The sequence below is a fragment of the Microcaecilia unicolor genome, chromosome 1 (genome assembly GCF_901765095.1).
Source record: "Microcaecilia unicolor chromosome 1, aMicUni1.1, whole genome shotgun sequence".
NCBI classification, from domain to species: domain Eukaryota; kingdom Metazoa; phylum Chordata; class Amphibia; order Gymnophiona; family Siphonopidae; genus Microcaecilia; species Microcaecilia unicolor.
In genome coordinates this window covers 261,924,356-261,941,326 of record NC_044031.1, presented here as the reverse complement: position 1 = coordinate 261,941,326, position 16,971 = coordinate 261,924,356, and the positions used below count along the sequence as shown (strand labels likewise).

Sequence of the window (16,971 nt, the reverse complement as noted above, 5' to 3'; positions counted from 1 at the left end):
TTTAGAAATATGTAATATTTCTTTGTTTCTTGAAACTATTGGATATGTTTTTCCTGCATAAGTGTCAATGCTGGTACCGTTTACTTAAAATACAAATAAAGGTTTTTAAGAAAAGTGATTTTGACAAATTAAGAATGTACAATATGAAACTGCAGTAAAAGCAATGAAGAAAAATCAAAAAGGAAATAAATCAAAGTCCCAAAAGAATCCATATTTCAAGGCCTTTTTGACTTTCTTCATTGTTTTATATAAAGCTGCTGTAGGTGTGTGTAACTCAGTATTCTATAAGCCACATTAGGTGTGAGTCTAGACTGCCCATATGTACACTTCTCAGTGAAATATGTGCTTTGTAAAATATGTATATGTTTGCAGAGCAGGTCTTAGGGGGAGTTTTGGTATGTACACATGTATAAGCCACTATTCCAATGATAGACATGCTCGATTGGCACAAAACTGTTCACATGTACTTTAGAGAATTGCCCTACACCTGATGTGGAGGAGTGGCCTAGTGGTTAGGGTGGTGGACTTTGGTCCTGGGGAACTGAGGAACTGAGTTTGATTCCCACTTCAGGCACAGGCAGCTCCTTGTGACTCTGGGCAAGTCACTTAACCCTCCATTGCCCCATGTAAGCCGCATTGAGCCTGCCATGAGTGGGAAAGCGCGGGGTACAAATGTAACAAAATAAATAAAAAAATCTAGTACACCAAGGGGTATGTTTACTAAGGTGCATTAGCGTTTTTAACGTGCCTGTAAATTTAAGGCATTTTAAACGCTAATGCGCCTATACATTTCTATGGGCGCGTTAGCGTTTAACACACATAAACCATTTATGTGCGTTAAAAACGCTAATGTGCCCATAGCGCCGCTTAGTAAACCTAGCCCCAAGCCAGTAACAATTTTGAGCAAAATAAGTTCCACATTATAATTCTTGGCGGTCCTTTCAGGTTTGGTGGCTAATAGTTTACATTCATAGAAAAAATGTTGATGACTGTTACTGTTGGGGAATGTGTGTGTGTGTTTGCTTGTACTTAACTTTTTTTTTTTTTCCTGTTTGTCTAATTTTATTTAGAGTTACAGCAGAAGTGAAACACAACCCCTCTGGCACTATAGTCTGTAAAGCACAAGGGGAGTGGAACGGCACACTAGAATTTACCTACAGTAATGGAGAAACCAAAGTGATTGATACTTCAAAGCTCCCTGTTACCAAAAAGAAGATAAGGCCTCTAGAAAAACAAGGACCCTATGAATCCCGGTAGGAGAGTACCCATGAAATAATTCTGCATGTGGGTTTGAATGGGTCATGTGGTATAGTAATAATGGTGTGTGCAAGGTGTATAAATTGAAACCGAAAATGAGAGCAGATAATGGCTTATCCAGTCTGCCCATCTATACCATCTACTATCTCTTCTTTCACCTAGGAGATACCAGGTGTTTCTCCCGCACTTTCTTACTTCATTTACAATCCTAGTCTCCACCACTTCCACTAGGAGGTCATTCCAGGCATCTACCACCCTTTTCATAAAGAAGTATTTCCTCAGATTACTTATGAGTCTGTCCCATTTTGATTTCATCGTATGCCCTCAGAATTTCATTTCAATTGAAACTCTTCTTCTGTGCATTTATGCCATGGAGCTATTTAAATGTCTCTATCATGTTTATATATATTAAAACCTGATATACCACTTAGCTCGTTCAGATTGCAGCGGTGTACAAAACTTGAAGTATAGGTAAAATATAAGAAAAGAGCTACAAAGTCAGATGTGAAAGAATCTAAACATTCATTCAAACCAATCACACCAAGAATTATACAAATAAATATACGTATAAGCTCAACATATATTCATTCTAGATGTAATGCATGAAGCCACCTAGATCACCTGGGGAAAGGGGATGCCAAAAGGGGATGGGACTTGATATACCACCAGTCTATGGTTACAATCAAAGCATTTACATATTATATACAGATACTTATTTTGTACCTGGGGCAATGGAGGGTTAAGTCACTTGTCCAGAGGCACAAGGTGCTAAAGTGGGAATCGAACCTAGTTCCCCTGGTTCTCAGGCTGCTGCACTAACCATTAGGATACTTCTCCACACTTTATTTAAAAAAGAAGTCTTCAGTAGGGTTTTAAATGTTTTTAAACTCCCCTCTCCCTGAATCCGAGGGGAACAAGTCGTTCCATAACGAGGATACTCACCAGAAAAAGGCAGAATCCTGGGTAGCTACACAACAAGCACTCGATGAATGGGATATCACCATTTTACAATCCAACAAAGATCGCAGTGCTCTGTTGTGAACATTAAGGGGACACTAAAGAACCTAAATAACCTTGGATATGCTCATAATTAAAAAATGTACTGCTATATAATTGGAAACATAAAGTCAATGTACAGTACACTATATTGTGGACAAAACAAAGCAAAGACGGTGAATTTAATGAGTGCCAGTATATAATGTAAAACTGTGCAGTCTGCCTTCACTAGCCGCAGAAGTGGTATAGTAAATTCTACATTAAATGCTAAAACATGTTGCTAGTGTCATGCATTTATTGTAAACGCTAATGCAGACGACTGTTATACTTACAATACAAGACTTATGTTTGGCTGCAAGCCAGAAGGCTGTGCGTGGATAACAATAAAAAGAATGCTAGCCATTTCCAGTGACATACAATACAGAATTCAATTGACACATAAAAACTTACAAAAATAAAAATGTTTTCTATGATTTTCTCAACTTTAAGTGACATGCCTCTGCTCTAATGGAGAAAGGCAAAGCATTCCAGCATCTCGCAGCTTGAAATGCAAATGTGATGGCATGGTGTTTCATAAACTTGAAAGATCTCGTTGAAGGATATAAAAGATTCTCCGAGGACAAGCAGGCTGCTTGTTCTCACAACTGGGTAACGTCTGCGGCAGCCCCCACCAACCGGAAGAAGCTTCGCGGGTGGTCCGCACGCAGGGCACGCCCACCGCGCATGCGCGGCCGCCTTCCCGCCCGTGCGTGACCGTTCCCGCCAGTCTTTTCTTTTCCGCGCCTGGAGAGAGACGTGTTCACCTCTCTCTCTTCCTCAGCCCCGGAAAACCGTCGCGTTGTTCGCGAACCTTCGTTTATTTTCATTTTATTTGTTCCGCGTTCTTAAAAATTTTCTTTTTCTGTAAAAAAAAAAAAAAAAAAAGAGAATGCGCTGTTTTTTCCCTCGTTTTCTAGCGGGGGCGTCGCGTTGCGGCCTTGTGGCCGCGCGGTCGAGTTGTTTTTCGAGGTGCGATTTTACCGCCACCATCGACGACTTTGATTTTGCCGACGCGATTTTTCTGTCGATGTCCTCGTAGGTCCCGAGTGGATTTAAGAAGTGTGGTCGGTGCGGCCGGCCTATCTCGCAGACCGACACTCACGCTTGGTGCCTCGGGCCGGAGCACGATACCAAGTCGTGTACTTTGTGTCTTGGTCTCCGGAAACGGACTCAAGTTGCGAGGCAAGTTCTTCGGTACCGTCTTTTTGGAACTTGCGCCGGCCCCTCGACGTCGACCTCGACGGCATCGGTAATGACGGCCGGTTCTTCAGTACCGGTATCGATGTCCGTGAAATCGGCACCGATGGCATCGACCCCAGGAGCACAGGTCCCGTCGGCCCGCCGGTCCTCCGGTCCTCCGGTGACGGTAGGGGTGAGAGGCCGTGTGGGCAATCGGCCCCGGTCACTCCCTCTGCCCATGGCCCTCGGGACCGAACCCTGTCTGACCCGGTCCCTCGAAACCGAGGGGGATCGACCTCCTCCTCCTCCATGCCGCCTAGCGCCGATGACGGGCATCGCAAGAAAACAAAGAAGCACCGTCATCGGTCGCCATCGATACATCCGGCCCCCCGGCGCCGGAGAGGAGTCGACGCCGAGTAAGCGTCAGCGTCGAGAGGAGAGGTCCCCCTCGGTAGTGGAGGTACCGACGCGTCAGGGTCCCAGCACTTCGGTGCAGTCTCCTGGACCCGAGCAGCTTCCGGCACCGACGCCTCTACCGGCCCCCCCGTCTTTCCCGGCAGCGGGCCTGGACGAGTGCCTCTGAGCCATCCTTCCGGGGATCCTGGAAGGGCTGATGCGCCAGACTGTGCCGGCGCCGGGGGTGCTTGCGCCTTCGGCGCCGTTGACTGTGGCGCCGGCGAGCTCTAGCCCGGTGCCGAGGCCTTCAACGCCGACACCGCTTGCGGCGCCGGTCTCGACCGCCACGCAGGTGGAGTCCCCGTCGACGTCGATGGAGGGAGCTTCGTCCCCGCCGGCGCGGGAGTCCACCGCTCGACGACACCGAGGCCTCGGTGCCTCGACGTCGAGCCGGGCCCGGTTGAGGACTCAGCTGCATGAGCTTATGTCCGACACCGAGGAAGAGGCCTCGTGGGGGGAGGAGGAGGACCCCAGATATTTCTCCTCAGAGGAGTCTGTGGGCCTTCCCTCCGACCCCACGCCTTCACCAGAGAGAAAGCTCTCGCCTCCTGAGAGCCTCTCCTTTGCCTCCTTTGTCAGGGATATGTCTATATGCATTCCCTTCCCCGTGGTCTCTGTGGATGAGCTGAGGGCTGAGATGCTCGAGGTCCTCGATTATCCATCACCACCTAGAGAGTCCTCCACGGTACCGTTGCACAATGTCCTCAAAGAGACACTGCTTCGGAACTGGATGAGACCATTATCTAATCCCATCATCCCCAAGAAAGCAGAGTCCCAGTACAGAATCCACTCGGACCCAGAGTTAATGCGGCCCCAATTGCCTCATGACTCGGCGGTCGTGGATTCTGCTCTCAAGAGGGCACGGAGTTCGAGGGATACCGCCTCGGCGCCCCCAGGGCGGGAGTCTCGCACTCTGGACTCGTTTGGGAGGAAGGCCTACCAATCTTCCATGCTCGTGACCCGCATCCAGTCTTACCAGCTCTACACGAGCATCCACATGCGGAACAATGTGAAGCAACTGGCGGACCTGGTTGACAAGCTCCCGCCGGAGCAGTCCAGGCCTTTTCAGGAGGTGGTCAGGCAGCTGAAGGCGTGCAGAAAGTTCCTGTCCAGGGGTATATATGACACCTGTGACGTAGCATCTCGTGCTGCAGCCCAAGGTATAGTGATGCGCAGGCTCTCATGGCTGCGTGCCTCTGACCTGGACAACCGCACCCAGCAGAGACTGGCTGACGTCCCTTGCCGGGGGAATAATATTTTTGGTGAGAAGGTCGAGCAGCTGGTGGACCAACTGCATCAGCGGGAAACCGCCCTCGACAAGCTCTCCCACCGGGCGCCTTCAGCATCCACCTCAGCAGGTGGACGTTTTTCCCGGGCCCGGCAGGCTTCACCCTATGCTTTTACCAAGCGTAGGTACACCCAGCTGGCTCGAAGGCCTCGTCAGGCACAGGGACAGCCCCAGCGCGCTCATTCTCGTCAACAGCGTGCGCCTAAGCAGCCCCCTGCGCCTCCACAGCAAAAGCCGGGGACGGGCTTTTGACTGGATCCATGGGAACATAGCCACCCTCAAAGTGTCCGTACCGGACGATCTGCCGGTCGGAGGGAGGTTGAAATTTTTTCACCAAAGGTGGCCTCTCATAACCTCCGACCAGTGGGTTCTCCAAATAGTGCGGTGCGGATACGCCCTGAATTTGGCCTCCCTGCCACCAAATTGTCCTCCGGGAGCTCAATCCTTCAGCTCCCATCACAAGCAGGTACTTGCAGAGGAACTCTCCGCCCTTCTCAGCGCCAATGCGGTCGAGCCCGTACCACCCGGGCAGGAAGGGCAGGGATTCTATTCCAGGTACTTCCTTGTGGAAAAGAAAACAGGGGGGATGCATCCCATCCTAGACCTGAGAGGCCTGAACAAATTCCTGGTCAAAGAAAAGTTCATGATGCTTTCCTTGGGCACCCTTCTGCCAATGATTCAGAAAAACGATTGGCTATGTTCCCTGGATTTAAAGGACGCATACACTCACATCCCGATACTGCCAGCTCACAGACAGTATCTCAGATTCCGCCTGGGCACACGGCATTTTCAGTATTGTGTGCTGCCCTTTGGGCTCGCCTCTGCCCCACGGGTGTTTACAAAGTGCCTCGTGGTGGTAGCGGCGTATCTACGCAAGCTGGGAGTGCACGTGTTCCCATATCTCGACGATTGGCTGGTCAAGAACACCTCGGAGGCAGGAGCCCTCCGGTCCATGCAGTGCACTATTCAACTCCTGGAGCTGCTGGGGTTTGTGATAAATTACCCAAAGTCCCATCTCCAGCCAACCCAGTCTCTGGAATTCATAGGAGCTCTGCTGAATACCCAGATGGCTCAGGCCTTCCTTCCCGAAGCGAGGGCCAACAACCTCCTGTCCCTGGCTTCGCAGACCAGAGCGTCTCAGCAGGTCACAGCTCAGCAGATGTTGAGACTTCTGGGTCATATGGCCTCCACAGTCCATGTGACTCCCATGGCTCGTCTTCACATGAGATCTGCTCAATGGACCCTAGCTTCCCAGTGGTTCCAAGCCACCGGGAATCTAGAAGATGTCATCCGTCTCTCCACCAGTTGCCGCACTTCACTGCTCTGGTGGACCATTCGGACCAATTTGACCCTGGGATGTCCATTCCAAATTCCACAGCCCACGAAAGTGCTGACGACGGATGCATCTCGCCTGGGGTGGGGAGCTCATGTCGATGGGCTTCACACCCAGGGTCTGTGGTCCCTCCAGGAAAAGGATCTGCAGATCAACCTCCTGGAGCTCCGAGCGATCTGGAACGCACTGAAGGCTTTCAGAGATCGGCTGTCCTGCCAAATTATCCAAATTCGGACAGACAATCAGGTTGCAATGTATTACACCAACAAGCAGGGGGGCACCGGATCTCGCCCCTTGTGTCAGGAAGCCTTCGGGATGTGGCGTTGGGCTTGCCAGTTCGGCATGCTCCTCCAAGCCACATACCTGGCAGGTGTAAACAACAGTCTGGCCGACAGACTGAGCAGAGTCATGCAACCGCACGAGTGGTCGCTTCATTCCAGAGTGGTACGCAAGATCTTCCGAGAGTGGGGCACCCCCTCGGTGGACCTTTTCGCCTCTCAGGCCAACCACAAGCTGCCTCTGTTCTGTTCCAGACTTCAGGCACACGGCAGGCTAGCGTCGGATGCCTTTCTCCTTTATTGGGGGACCGCCCTCCTGTATGCTTATCCTCCCATACCTTTGGTGGGGAAGACCTTACTGAAGCTCAAGCAAGACCGCGGCACCATGATTCTGATCGCGCCCTTTTGGCCCCGTCAGATCTGGTTCCCTCTTCTTCTGGAGTTGTCCTCAGAAGAACCGTGGAGATTGGAGTGTTTTCCGACTCTCATTTCGCAGAACGACGGAGCGTTGCTGCACCCCAACCTTCAGTCCCTGGCTCTCACGGCCTGGATGTTGAGGGCGTAGATTTTGCTGCGTTGGGTCTGTCGGAGGGTGTCTCCCGTGTCTTGCTTGCCTCTAGGAAGGATTCCACTAAAAAGAGTTACTTTTTCAAGTGGAGGAGGTTTGTCGTTTGGTGTGAGAGCAGGGCCCTAGAACCTCGTTCTTGCCCTGCACAGAACCTGCTTGAATACCTTCTGCACTTATCAGAGTCTGGCCTCAAGACCAACTCAGTAAGGAATCACCTTAGTGCGATTAGTGCTTACCATTATCGTGTGGAAGGTAAAGCCATCTCTGGAGAGCCTTTAGTCGTTCGATTCATGAGAGGCTTGCTTCTGTCAAAGCCCCCTATCAAGCCTCCTGCAGTGTCATGGGATCTCAACGTCGTCCTCACCCAGCTGATGAAACCTCCTTTTGAGCCACTGAATACCTGCCATCTGAAGTACTTGACCTGGAAGGTCATTTTGTTGGTGGCAGTTACTTCAGCTCGTAGGGTCAGTGAGCTTCAAGCCCTGGTAGCTCATGCTCCATATACCAAATTTCATCACAACAGAGTAGTGCTCCGCACCCACCCAAAGTTCCTGCCGAAGGTGGTGTCGGAGTTCCATCTTAACCAGTCAATTGTCTTGCCAACATTCTTCCCCAGGCCGCATACCCGCCCTGCTGAACGTCAGTTGCACACATTGGACTGCAAGAGAGCATTGGCCTTCTACTTGGAGCAGACACAGCCCCACAGACAGTCCGCCCAATTGTTTGTTTCTTTCGACCCTAACAGGCTAGGGGTCGCTGTCGGGAAACGCACCATCTCCAATTGGCTAGCAGATTGCATTTCCTTCACTTACGCCCAGGCTGGGCTGGCTCTTGAGAGTCATGTCACAGCTCATAGTGTTAGAGCCATGGCAGCGTCAGTGGCCCACTTGAAGTCAGCCACTATTGAAGAGATTTGTAAGGCTGCGACGTGGTCATCTGTCCACATATTCACATCACATTACTGCCTCCAGCAGGATACCCAACGCGACAGTCGGTTCGGGCAGTCGGTGCTGCAGAATCTGTTTGGGGTGTAAATCCAACTCCACCTTCCAGGACCCGAATTTATTCTGGTCAGGCTGCACTCTGTTAGTTGTTCTTTGTAGGTCAATTTTCTGTTGTTCCCTCGCCGTTGCGAGGTTAAATTGACCTGGGTTCTTGTTTTGAGTGAGCCTGAGAGCTAGGGATACCCCAGTCGTGAGAACAAGCAGCCTGCTTGTCCTCGGAGAAAGTGAATGATACATACCTGTAGCAGGTGTTCTCCGAGGACAGCAGGCTGATTGTTCTCACCTACCCTCCCTCCTCCCCTTTGGAGTTGCGTTTCATCATTTTTGCGTGTCATTCAACTGGCGGGAACGGTCACGCACGGGCGGGAAGGCGGCCGCGCATGCGCGGTGGGCGTGCCCTGCGTGCGGACCACCCGCGAAGCTTCTTCCGGTTGGTGGGGGCTGCCGCGTACTTCACCCAGTCGTGAGAACAATCAGCCTGCTGTCCTCGGAGAACACCTGCTACAGGTATGTATCATTCACTATTAGAGAATCCTTTGAATATAAAGAATGCCTACACAGTATCTGTCTCGTTCCTTCTCCTCTTTACCCTTATTTCTTATTGCTTGTCATGCTTTCCTTATAGCTGGTCTCTTCTCTTTTGCTGGACAGTTCCCACAGGACACAATTATTATTTGTCTGTTTTTTCTTCAATCTGACATTCAGGAATCTTTGGCAACATGTCACAAATTCCTTAAAAATAGGCAACATTGATGTAGCAACACAGCACAAGCATCGCCTGGAGGAGAGGCAGCGGGCAGAGGAGAGGCAGCGAGCCGCACTGAGTACACCTTGGCAGCCCAAATATTTCAATAAGGAGGTAATTTGCACTCTGTCCAGCTGTTCTGGAGGTTAAAGTTCAGTTGTTTAATTTGGTTTGGCAGATGTGAATGCTCAGGTAGTTAAATCAGTTTTCTGAACATGTGAAATGTGGGTAACTTTTAGATGGCATTTTATGCAGTCCGACTTGATCGCAGAAAGTGAAACAAATACCCCTAAATATCAATTCTACCTTGTTAAATTTGTGGCTCGCTCCTAGATCGCCTGCTAGCCATCCTGCTCATAAGTTTTATAACTTTTGGCTAAATAATAAAATGCCCAGCTAAGAGGCTGCATCTTCAGTGGCCCTTAAAGTTTTGTTTTTTTTAAAAGAAGAATTAGCCAAGTAGCTCATAAAGTTAACCACATAACTCTTCTGAGTTTCCACCATGATATTTTTATGTTCCTGGGGGATTGCTGCAGTGAAACTATTCAATATATTGGTGATTCTGTGGGCTGCTAACAAGCAATGGTAGCAAAAAAAAAAAAAAAAAAAAAAGTTTCCAGGAGGTCACACTGATGTCTTGGACCTAGAGTATAGAATTCTGCTGTTAATCTGTCGTTTCAGGAAGAGCTTCTAGCATTCACTCTTACATTCAGTGTTTGTAACCAGTCGTTAAATTTTTCTTGCCATTTTTCTCTTGTGCTCTATTGTTTGCATTAAGGAAGAAAATGGCAGGATGTCCAGTCTTAGGGTGCATTCCTCTGCTGCAAGTTTGTCACTTAGGGCTAGAGGCGTGTTAGTGCTTTTAGCGTGTGCTAACCATTAGCGTGCGCTGTGTAGGCACCCACAATATTCCTATGGGCGCCTTCACAGCGAGCGCTAATTTTGTGTACGCGCTAAAAATGCTAGCGCACTTTAGTAAACTGGGCCCTTAAGGAGATCCATTTTGGACTAAAGTGACACTGTTCTGAGTGTCACTTTAGTCCAAAATGTCACCTGACTGCATCTTTAAAGGCCCACAAAACCCCCCCAACAAGGCAGATGGTCCACAAAATCCAATTCAAAGAACAGATAGGAGACCAATAGGGGTCAGTCAGATGTTTTTTGGAATATTACACCACGTGTATTAGTACAAAAAAAACAGTGGCTGACATGACTGCATCAGGGGCAAAAAGACTGTACAAATAAACAAAAACATGTAGTAAAATAGTAGTAAACAATAAGCTTGATTAAATAAATAAATTAAACTAAACCATGTATATTAATAAATACATAAAATCAAATAACATCACAACTACAACTAAAAGGCATATAAAATCACATAAGCATAAATATTGTACTATGGAACATATATTCATATAAAATGTCTATAGGTGCTTATTTTCAAATCACATGGACTTACAAAGTTCCATAGTAACATATATAACTTGTAAGTCTATGTGCTTTGAAAATGAGCCTCATCTATCAGGCTTATTTTCGAAAGAGAAGGGCACCCATCTTCCGACACAAATCGGGAGATGGGTGTCCTTCTCTCTGGGTTGCCCAAATCGGCATAATTGAAAACCGATTTTGGGCATCCTCAACTGCTTTCCGTCACGGGGACGACCAAAGTTCACGGGGGCGTGTTGGCACCATAGCGAAGCCGGAACTGGGGCGTGATTAAGAGATGGGCGTCCTCGGCCGATAATGGAAAAAAGAAGGGTATCCCTGATGAGCACTTGGCCGACTTTACTTGATCCATTTTTTCTTGCGACCAAGCCTCAAAAAGGTGCACGAAATGACCAGATGACCACCGGAGGGAATCGGGGATGACCTCCCCTTACTCCCCCAGTGGTCACCAACCCCCTCCCACCCTAAAAAAAAGCTTAAAAATTGTTTTTTTTTGCCAGCCTTCAGCTCCATCACAGCAGTGTGCAGGTCCCTGGAGCAGTTGTAGTGGGTGCACTGCACTTCAGCCAGGCAGACCCAGGCCCACCCCACCCCCTACCTGTTACACTTGTGATGGTAAATGTGAGCCCTCCAAAACCCACCCGAAACCCACTGTACCCACATGTAGGTGCCCCCTTCACCCCTTAGGGCAATGGTAGTGGTGTACAGTTGTGGGGAGTGGGTTTGGGGGGCTCAGCACCCAAGGTAAGGGAGCTATGCACCTGGGAGCAATTTTTGAAGTCCACTGCAGTGCCCTCTAGGGTGCCCGGTTGGTGTCCTGCAGTGCACTACGAATTCTGGCTCCTCCCATGACTAAAGGGCTTGGATTTGGTCGTTTTTGAGATGGGCGTCCTCTGTTTTCATTATGGCCGAAAACTGGGGACAACCATCTCAACATTTAGGTCGACCATCTCTGAGGTCGACCTAAATGTTGAGATTTGGGTGTCCCCAACCGTATTATCAAAACGAAAGATGGACGCCCATCTTGTTTCGATAATACGGGTTTCCCCGCCCCTTTGCGGGGCCGTCCTGCAAGGACGCCCTCATGAAAACTTGGGCGCCCCGTTCGATTATGCCCCTCTGAATATTTCCCTGTCCCCCTGAAGGGCTCACAATCTAATTTTGTACCTGAGGCAATGGAGGGTTAAGTGACTTGCCTAAGATCACAAGAAGCTGCAGTGAGATTTGAACTGGGCACCCCTGAATGTCAAGGCTGGTGCTCTAACCACTACTCTACTCCTTCACTCCAAGTTAAACAGAGAAAAAAAAATAAAAACAAGACCTAACATTATAGTTACTGCCTTCTTACTTCTGCTTTTTTTTTTTTTAACCACTTCACTCCTGCAAGTGAAAGATATAATTTGCTTTCACCAAACTGAAAATGGCCCAGTGGCATGCACTGTGCTCAAACATCTAAAAACCTGGGTTCAATTCCCAGGTCAGGCCCTCCATTTCACAGGTAAGCCAAGGCTAGGACCGCTTCAGAAGCAGTGTTCAAGGCCCTTGGGGAGACAGTCCCAGCAATGGCAACACCTAGTGATCAGACATGAGGCCCCTGATTGCAGAGTTTCCAGACACAGGACCCCCAGCTGAAGCCTTTCACCACAATGACTGGGGTAAGGAAACATTTAGAAGTAAGAGAAAATCCTCAGGTTGTTCTGAATGGAGGCTCATGGCACCATAGCTCAATAAAGGCTTCTATTGAGTTGGAAAGCCCAAGCAGGAAAAAAACAAAAAATAGATTTGAGCAAAAATAGATTTAAAAAACCAAGGGCCGTTTACTAAGCCTCGTTATAGGCGCATTAGTGTCTTTAACGCGCATTAACCGTGTATGCGCGTTAACTGTGTACGCACCTACAATATCCCTATAGGCGCCTACATGGTTAGTACGTGTTCTAATTGTAGGTACGTTAAAAACACCAACACGCCTTAGTAAACAGGGCCCCAAATGTGTTTCCTTCATAAAATGGAAAACAAATGTACACAGAGTGCTTCTGTTTCTTTTATTGGAGGATTCAGATTTCTTTTATTGAGGAAGGGGGTGCCTCGCTTTTAGTGATTATAGAGTAAGGTAGATAGGGATAAGAAGTCAGACACCCAGGAGCTGCTGTGTGGCTCCGTGAGTGAAGGTACTTGTTGGCTAAGTTTTGAGAACAGGTCATCTTTAACTGGGCAGATAAACTAGTCAATGTAAAAGAAACACATCTGATGCTTTTTCTTAGAACCTCTTAACAAAATAGAATTTCAAGAATAGAATGTTGTAAACCTCTGAGAGAAAAGTTGTGCACCTGGTTTCCGTAACTGTAGGCTTTGATTTGGATTTAGAAAACATCTGTTCTGCAAGACTTCCTGTTTTATAAATAAAGTGCTGTATTCATTTATCAGATGTCACTAACTCTCTTACAGGGTGATAGCTGGGTATATTTCGGTCCACTCTGGAAGATGCACTGACAGCACTGGGATGCAGTGTTCAACCCCCAAGTACACCGACCTGTCTGGCACTAGGCTACTTCAGGAGATGCTGCTTCCTTCTCATTGTAATATCACAAAGAGGGAATTCTGTATTATGTACTGTACATGATATCTCAGAATAACTCCAGGCTTGAGGTTTAGTCAAGCCAATTTGTCTAAATACTGTGCGTATGTAGCTGAAAATTACACACCTCTACCATGTGATTATGTCTGTAATTCTGTTTTTCTTTTTTTTAAAAATTATCCTTACTCTATACATTTCTCTGTATTTTATGATGTCAAACCCTGCCAGAGACAATCATTCAGCGAATCACATGAACCTTATTTCTGTGCCTGGTATATGAAGGGCAACGCAGAGGATTTATGATTCAGTTTGCCATGCTCATCCCCTGCCATCCTGTAACAGAAGCAATACGCATACAGTCTTTGAGGATATGTTTTTGCCCTTCACTATGTTTTCTGGTTGTATTTCTTTTATGTTGGGGGGAGGGAAGGCTGGAATTTTGTGTTTTGAGTATAGCGCTTCTGTGAATAGCGCATGGCCTTTTTACCATTGGGAGCTGGATCTCCCGCTGGGACAACCACTGGTAGCAATGGATTAACCAAACACCACCAGAAGGGGTGACTTCACTTTGCAGGCTGTCTGTTTTGATGGAACCAGGAGCAGCTCTAGCTGAACTTTGACCCAGAGCCTCTGGAACCACATAATTATTTTCTGTTGAAGACGTAATCAAAAGCCTAATGCACTCTGTTGAACAATTGCTGCTTTTGCTGTATAAAAAAAACAAATTATTTTGTGGCATAATACCCTGTGGTCAAATAAGGGCTTTAGCAATTTAAAACAAATTTTAGGACCATAGATTGAATCATATTTTTTCTTTCAAGCAAATATTTGTAAGGTAGTTGAAATATACTTTGCACAAAAACCACCGTGGCATGAGTGAACGTCTCCGTCATTAAAATGTATTTTAAGAACATGAATGTTTAAACTTCAACTACATTTCAATGTGTACAATCTAGGAAATGTGCATTTTAAATATGCAAATTCTTTACAGGAATTAGGGCAATCAGTATATACAAATGGTTTTAACAATATTTTTACTTTGCCCCAAAAGGAAAAATAAGTTCCATTTACAACCTCTAGCACGAATGCCTAACTTCCTGTGATAATGTAACTTCCTGTGCCTTTTATCTGCACATTGATGACTAACATTATAAATCTTACATCAGTATATTTGCATTGGAATATTATTCAGTATGAGTATATGTTATTGCTGTACATAACTGAGCCAATATTCAAAGGGAGTTATGTGCTGGCCAACACATAACTTCCATAGTCAGATATTTTTCAAAGTTATCCACATAATATACAGCCACCTAAATCACTAAGCAGCCAGATACTCATTATCCAAAGAACTAAGAGCCAGGATTTATAATCGAGGAAGAGCTGGCCAGGAAGAGAACTAATTCGCTATGGCTAGTGCTACTATGTGTGCTGTTAATTATCCAGATTCTGGTGCAGAATATAAGTATTATGATAAGAGCAAGCGCTCACCTTAGTCCGCTGATTTCCCGACTTGTTGTTGAGCATGGCATATAGGATGCAATGTGATCATTGAAATGAATGACACCATCCTTGGAAATCAGTAAATGTCGAAGCACAGCCCTTGAAGAAGCCATAGGAGTGAAATGGAGCTGGCCACCGTCAGGTGTTAGCTAAGTGTTCAACTTTTTTTTTCTTTTAGAAATAAGATTAACACAGAGTGATTTTGAAATATATAATAAATGAAATCTATCTGTAGTAAAAAAAAAAACTGAAACGAATATATAAGAAACAAGTATATGTTTTAATTAAGGACTAAAATCTAATAAATAAAAACAGTTTTAAAAGTTTTAAAAAGTATACTACGAGGTTTAAAGACCGATGATGATCACTACAACCCCAGTGAATGACGCTAGAATTCAAGTTGACATTTGGGTGTATTGAGGTCTTTCCCTTATGTTAGCAAGATTAGTAAGATATGTCTTGCATGAATACTGGACTGAAAATCCAGCAGAACATAGTTTGAAAACTCTGAAACTTAGCTAGATGTGCCAGCAGATACATCGTGAAGGAACGTTTTCAGCCTTTGCAGTAGATATTTCTCTATTTTTGTTGCGAATGCTGCATTTTCCCCTTTCCCATAACGGTGCATGCATGGCAAGGTGCCCTGCCTGGGGAACCACACAGGAGCAAAGGGCGACAAAATGACTTTCAACCTGGGAGGAGATATTCGGAAGTTCTTTACTTATAAAGCACCAGTAGAATGATTCGACACGGGTCTGTGTTTCGGCAGACATAGCCACCTGCTTCAGGGGACACAAGAAACACTCTATATGTTCAGATGGTGATGTTTAAACATGGTGCCATATTGTGGCTGTGCATTGAAAGCTGTTTCATGAGCGACTGTACATCGTACATCGAGTGCAGTTTGTTATTGTGAAGTGTTTATTCATTCAATGCACCAGGTTCAAACATCACCATCTGAACATAGAGAGTGTCTTATTTATTTATTTATTTATTTATTGGGATTTATTAACCGCTTTTATGAAAAGATTCACCCAAGGCAGTGTACAGTAGGTACAGTTTAACATCAAACTTACAATTTTGTTAACAGCATAACAATAGTAAAATAACCAAGAATAAACAAACACAATAAATGAGGTAAACTTGAAAACAGTAAACTGAAACCTAATAAGAGAACTACTGTGAAACAGTATGTGTATTTCCGTCACTTAGTCCCCCACAGGGAGGGAAAACACTACAGCCTCATAGGCTGTAAAAAATAAGAGAGAAAACTTAGACTCAGGCGCAATCAGCAATATCTTTATTGGTATCTCAAAGAACCAAATACAAAAAAATAGTCCTCTCCCTGGAGCAGGTTGTCAGTCAGCAATGCGCATCCTGAAAGACAAGGACTGCTCAGCTCACACCTCTCAGACATTACATATATACTAGAACCAGAAAGTAGCCTCTGCCATATATGGGTATATCAGTCTCTCCTGACGTTGTGTGCACACGCACACTTGGTGGCCATTGGCTAATTACTTATGAGTTCTGCGTGAACAACCAGAACAATACCCTTGTGTCCTCTCTCTATCTCCCCAAATGAAACATTCTGGACATGTTAGGCTCACACTGTGTCCTCAGCCTGTCAGCAACTGCCAAGGTTACCTTATATGAAAAACATATTCTCAGCTCCAGCCAAGTGTGCATGTGTGAAGTCTCTGTTCTCAGAAAGCACTGATTGTTGCAAAGATGCTAACTTGTTAGGCCAAGTTGTGAGAACCAAAGTGAGTAAAGTACAGGCCTTAGTGGCAGGCCTAGCCCTTAGAAACAGGCCTAACAGAGGAAGGAATATACAAGTATAAAAAATATACACATTTAACAGCACTGGAATTCAGATACCAGAAATATAATACAATGTTAGCATAATACTAATGATACACCTAAGCATGCATTAGAACATTCAACTAACATAGAGATGATGCTAAAGATTTTCTACAATACAAAATTTCTTGTAATCCCTGAGGCAGGCGGCTGTGTCAGCCAAAACACAGACCCATGTCGGGTCATTCTACTGGTGCTTTATAAATGAAGAACTTCCGAATATCTCCTCCCAGGCTGGAAATCATTTTGTCGCTCTGTGCTCCTGTGTTGTTTCCTTTTGACGTCTTGTGGACGGTGTATCCCCCCCTCTGCTTTCTTACACCAAGGTGTCCTGCCTGCCATTTCTGGGCATTATGTTGGTAAATCCAATCTTCTCTTAGAGATAACATTGCATATCTCTCTCCAACTACATGCTTTTGCTGAACTACCAGTTGGGAATGA

General features: G+C 46.2%; 1 protein-coding gene across 2 annotated transcripts in view; it reads left to right on the top strand.

Moving 5' to 3' along the window:
- OSBPL10 (oxysterol binding protein like 10) overlaps window positions 1-15,714 on the top strand; it is a 407,162-nt gene extending 391,448 nt beyond the window's left edge. For both annotated transcript variants that reach the window (XM_030205974.1, XM_030205965.1), the window contains 3 exons: window positions 1,071-1,253; window positions 9,104-9,257; window positions 13,035-15,714. In XM_030205974.1, the coding sequence (XP_030061834.1) occupies window positions 1,071-1,253; window positions 9,104-9,257; window positions 13,035-13,079 (382 nt within the window). In that variant the 3' untranslated portion in view covers window positions 13,080-15,714. The remainder of the gene's footprint in view (window positions 1-1,070; window positions 1,254-9,103; window positions 9,258-13,034) is intronic.
- Window positions 15,715-16,971: the final 1,257 nt, after the last annotated feature.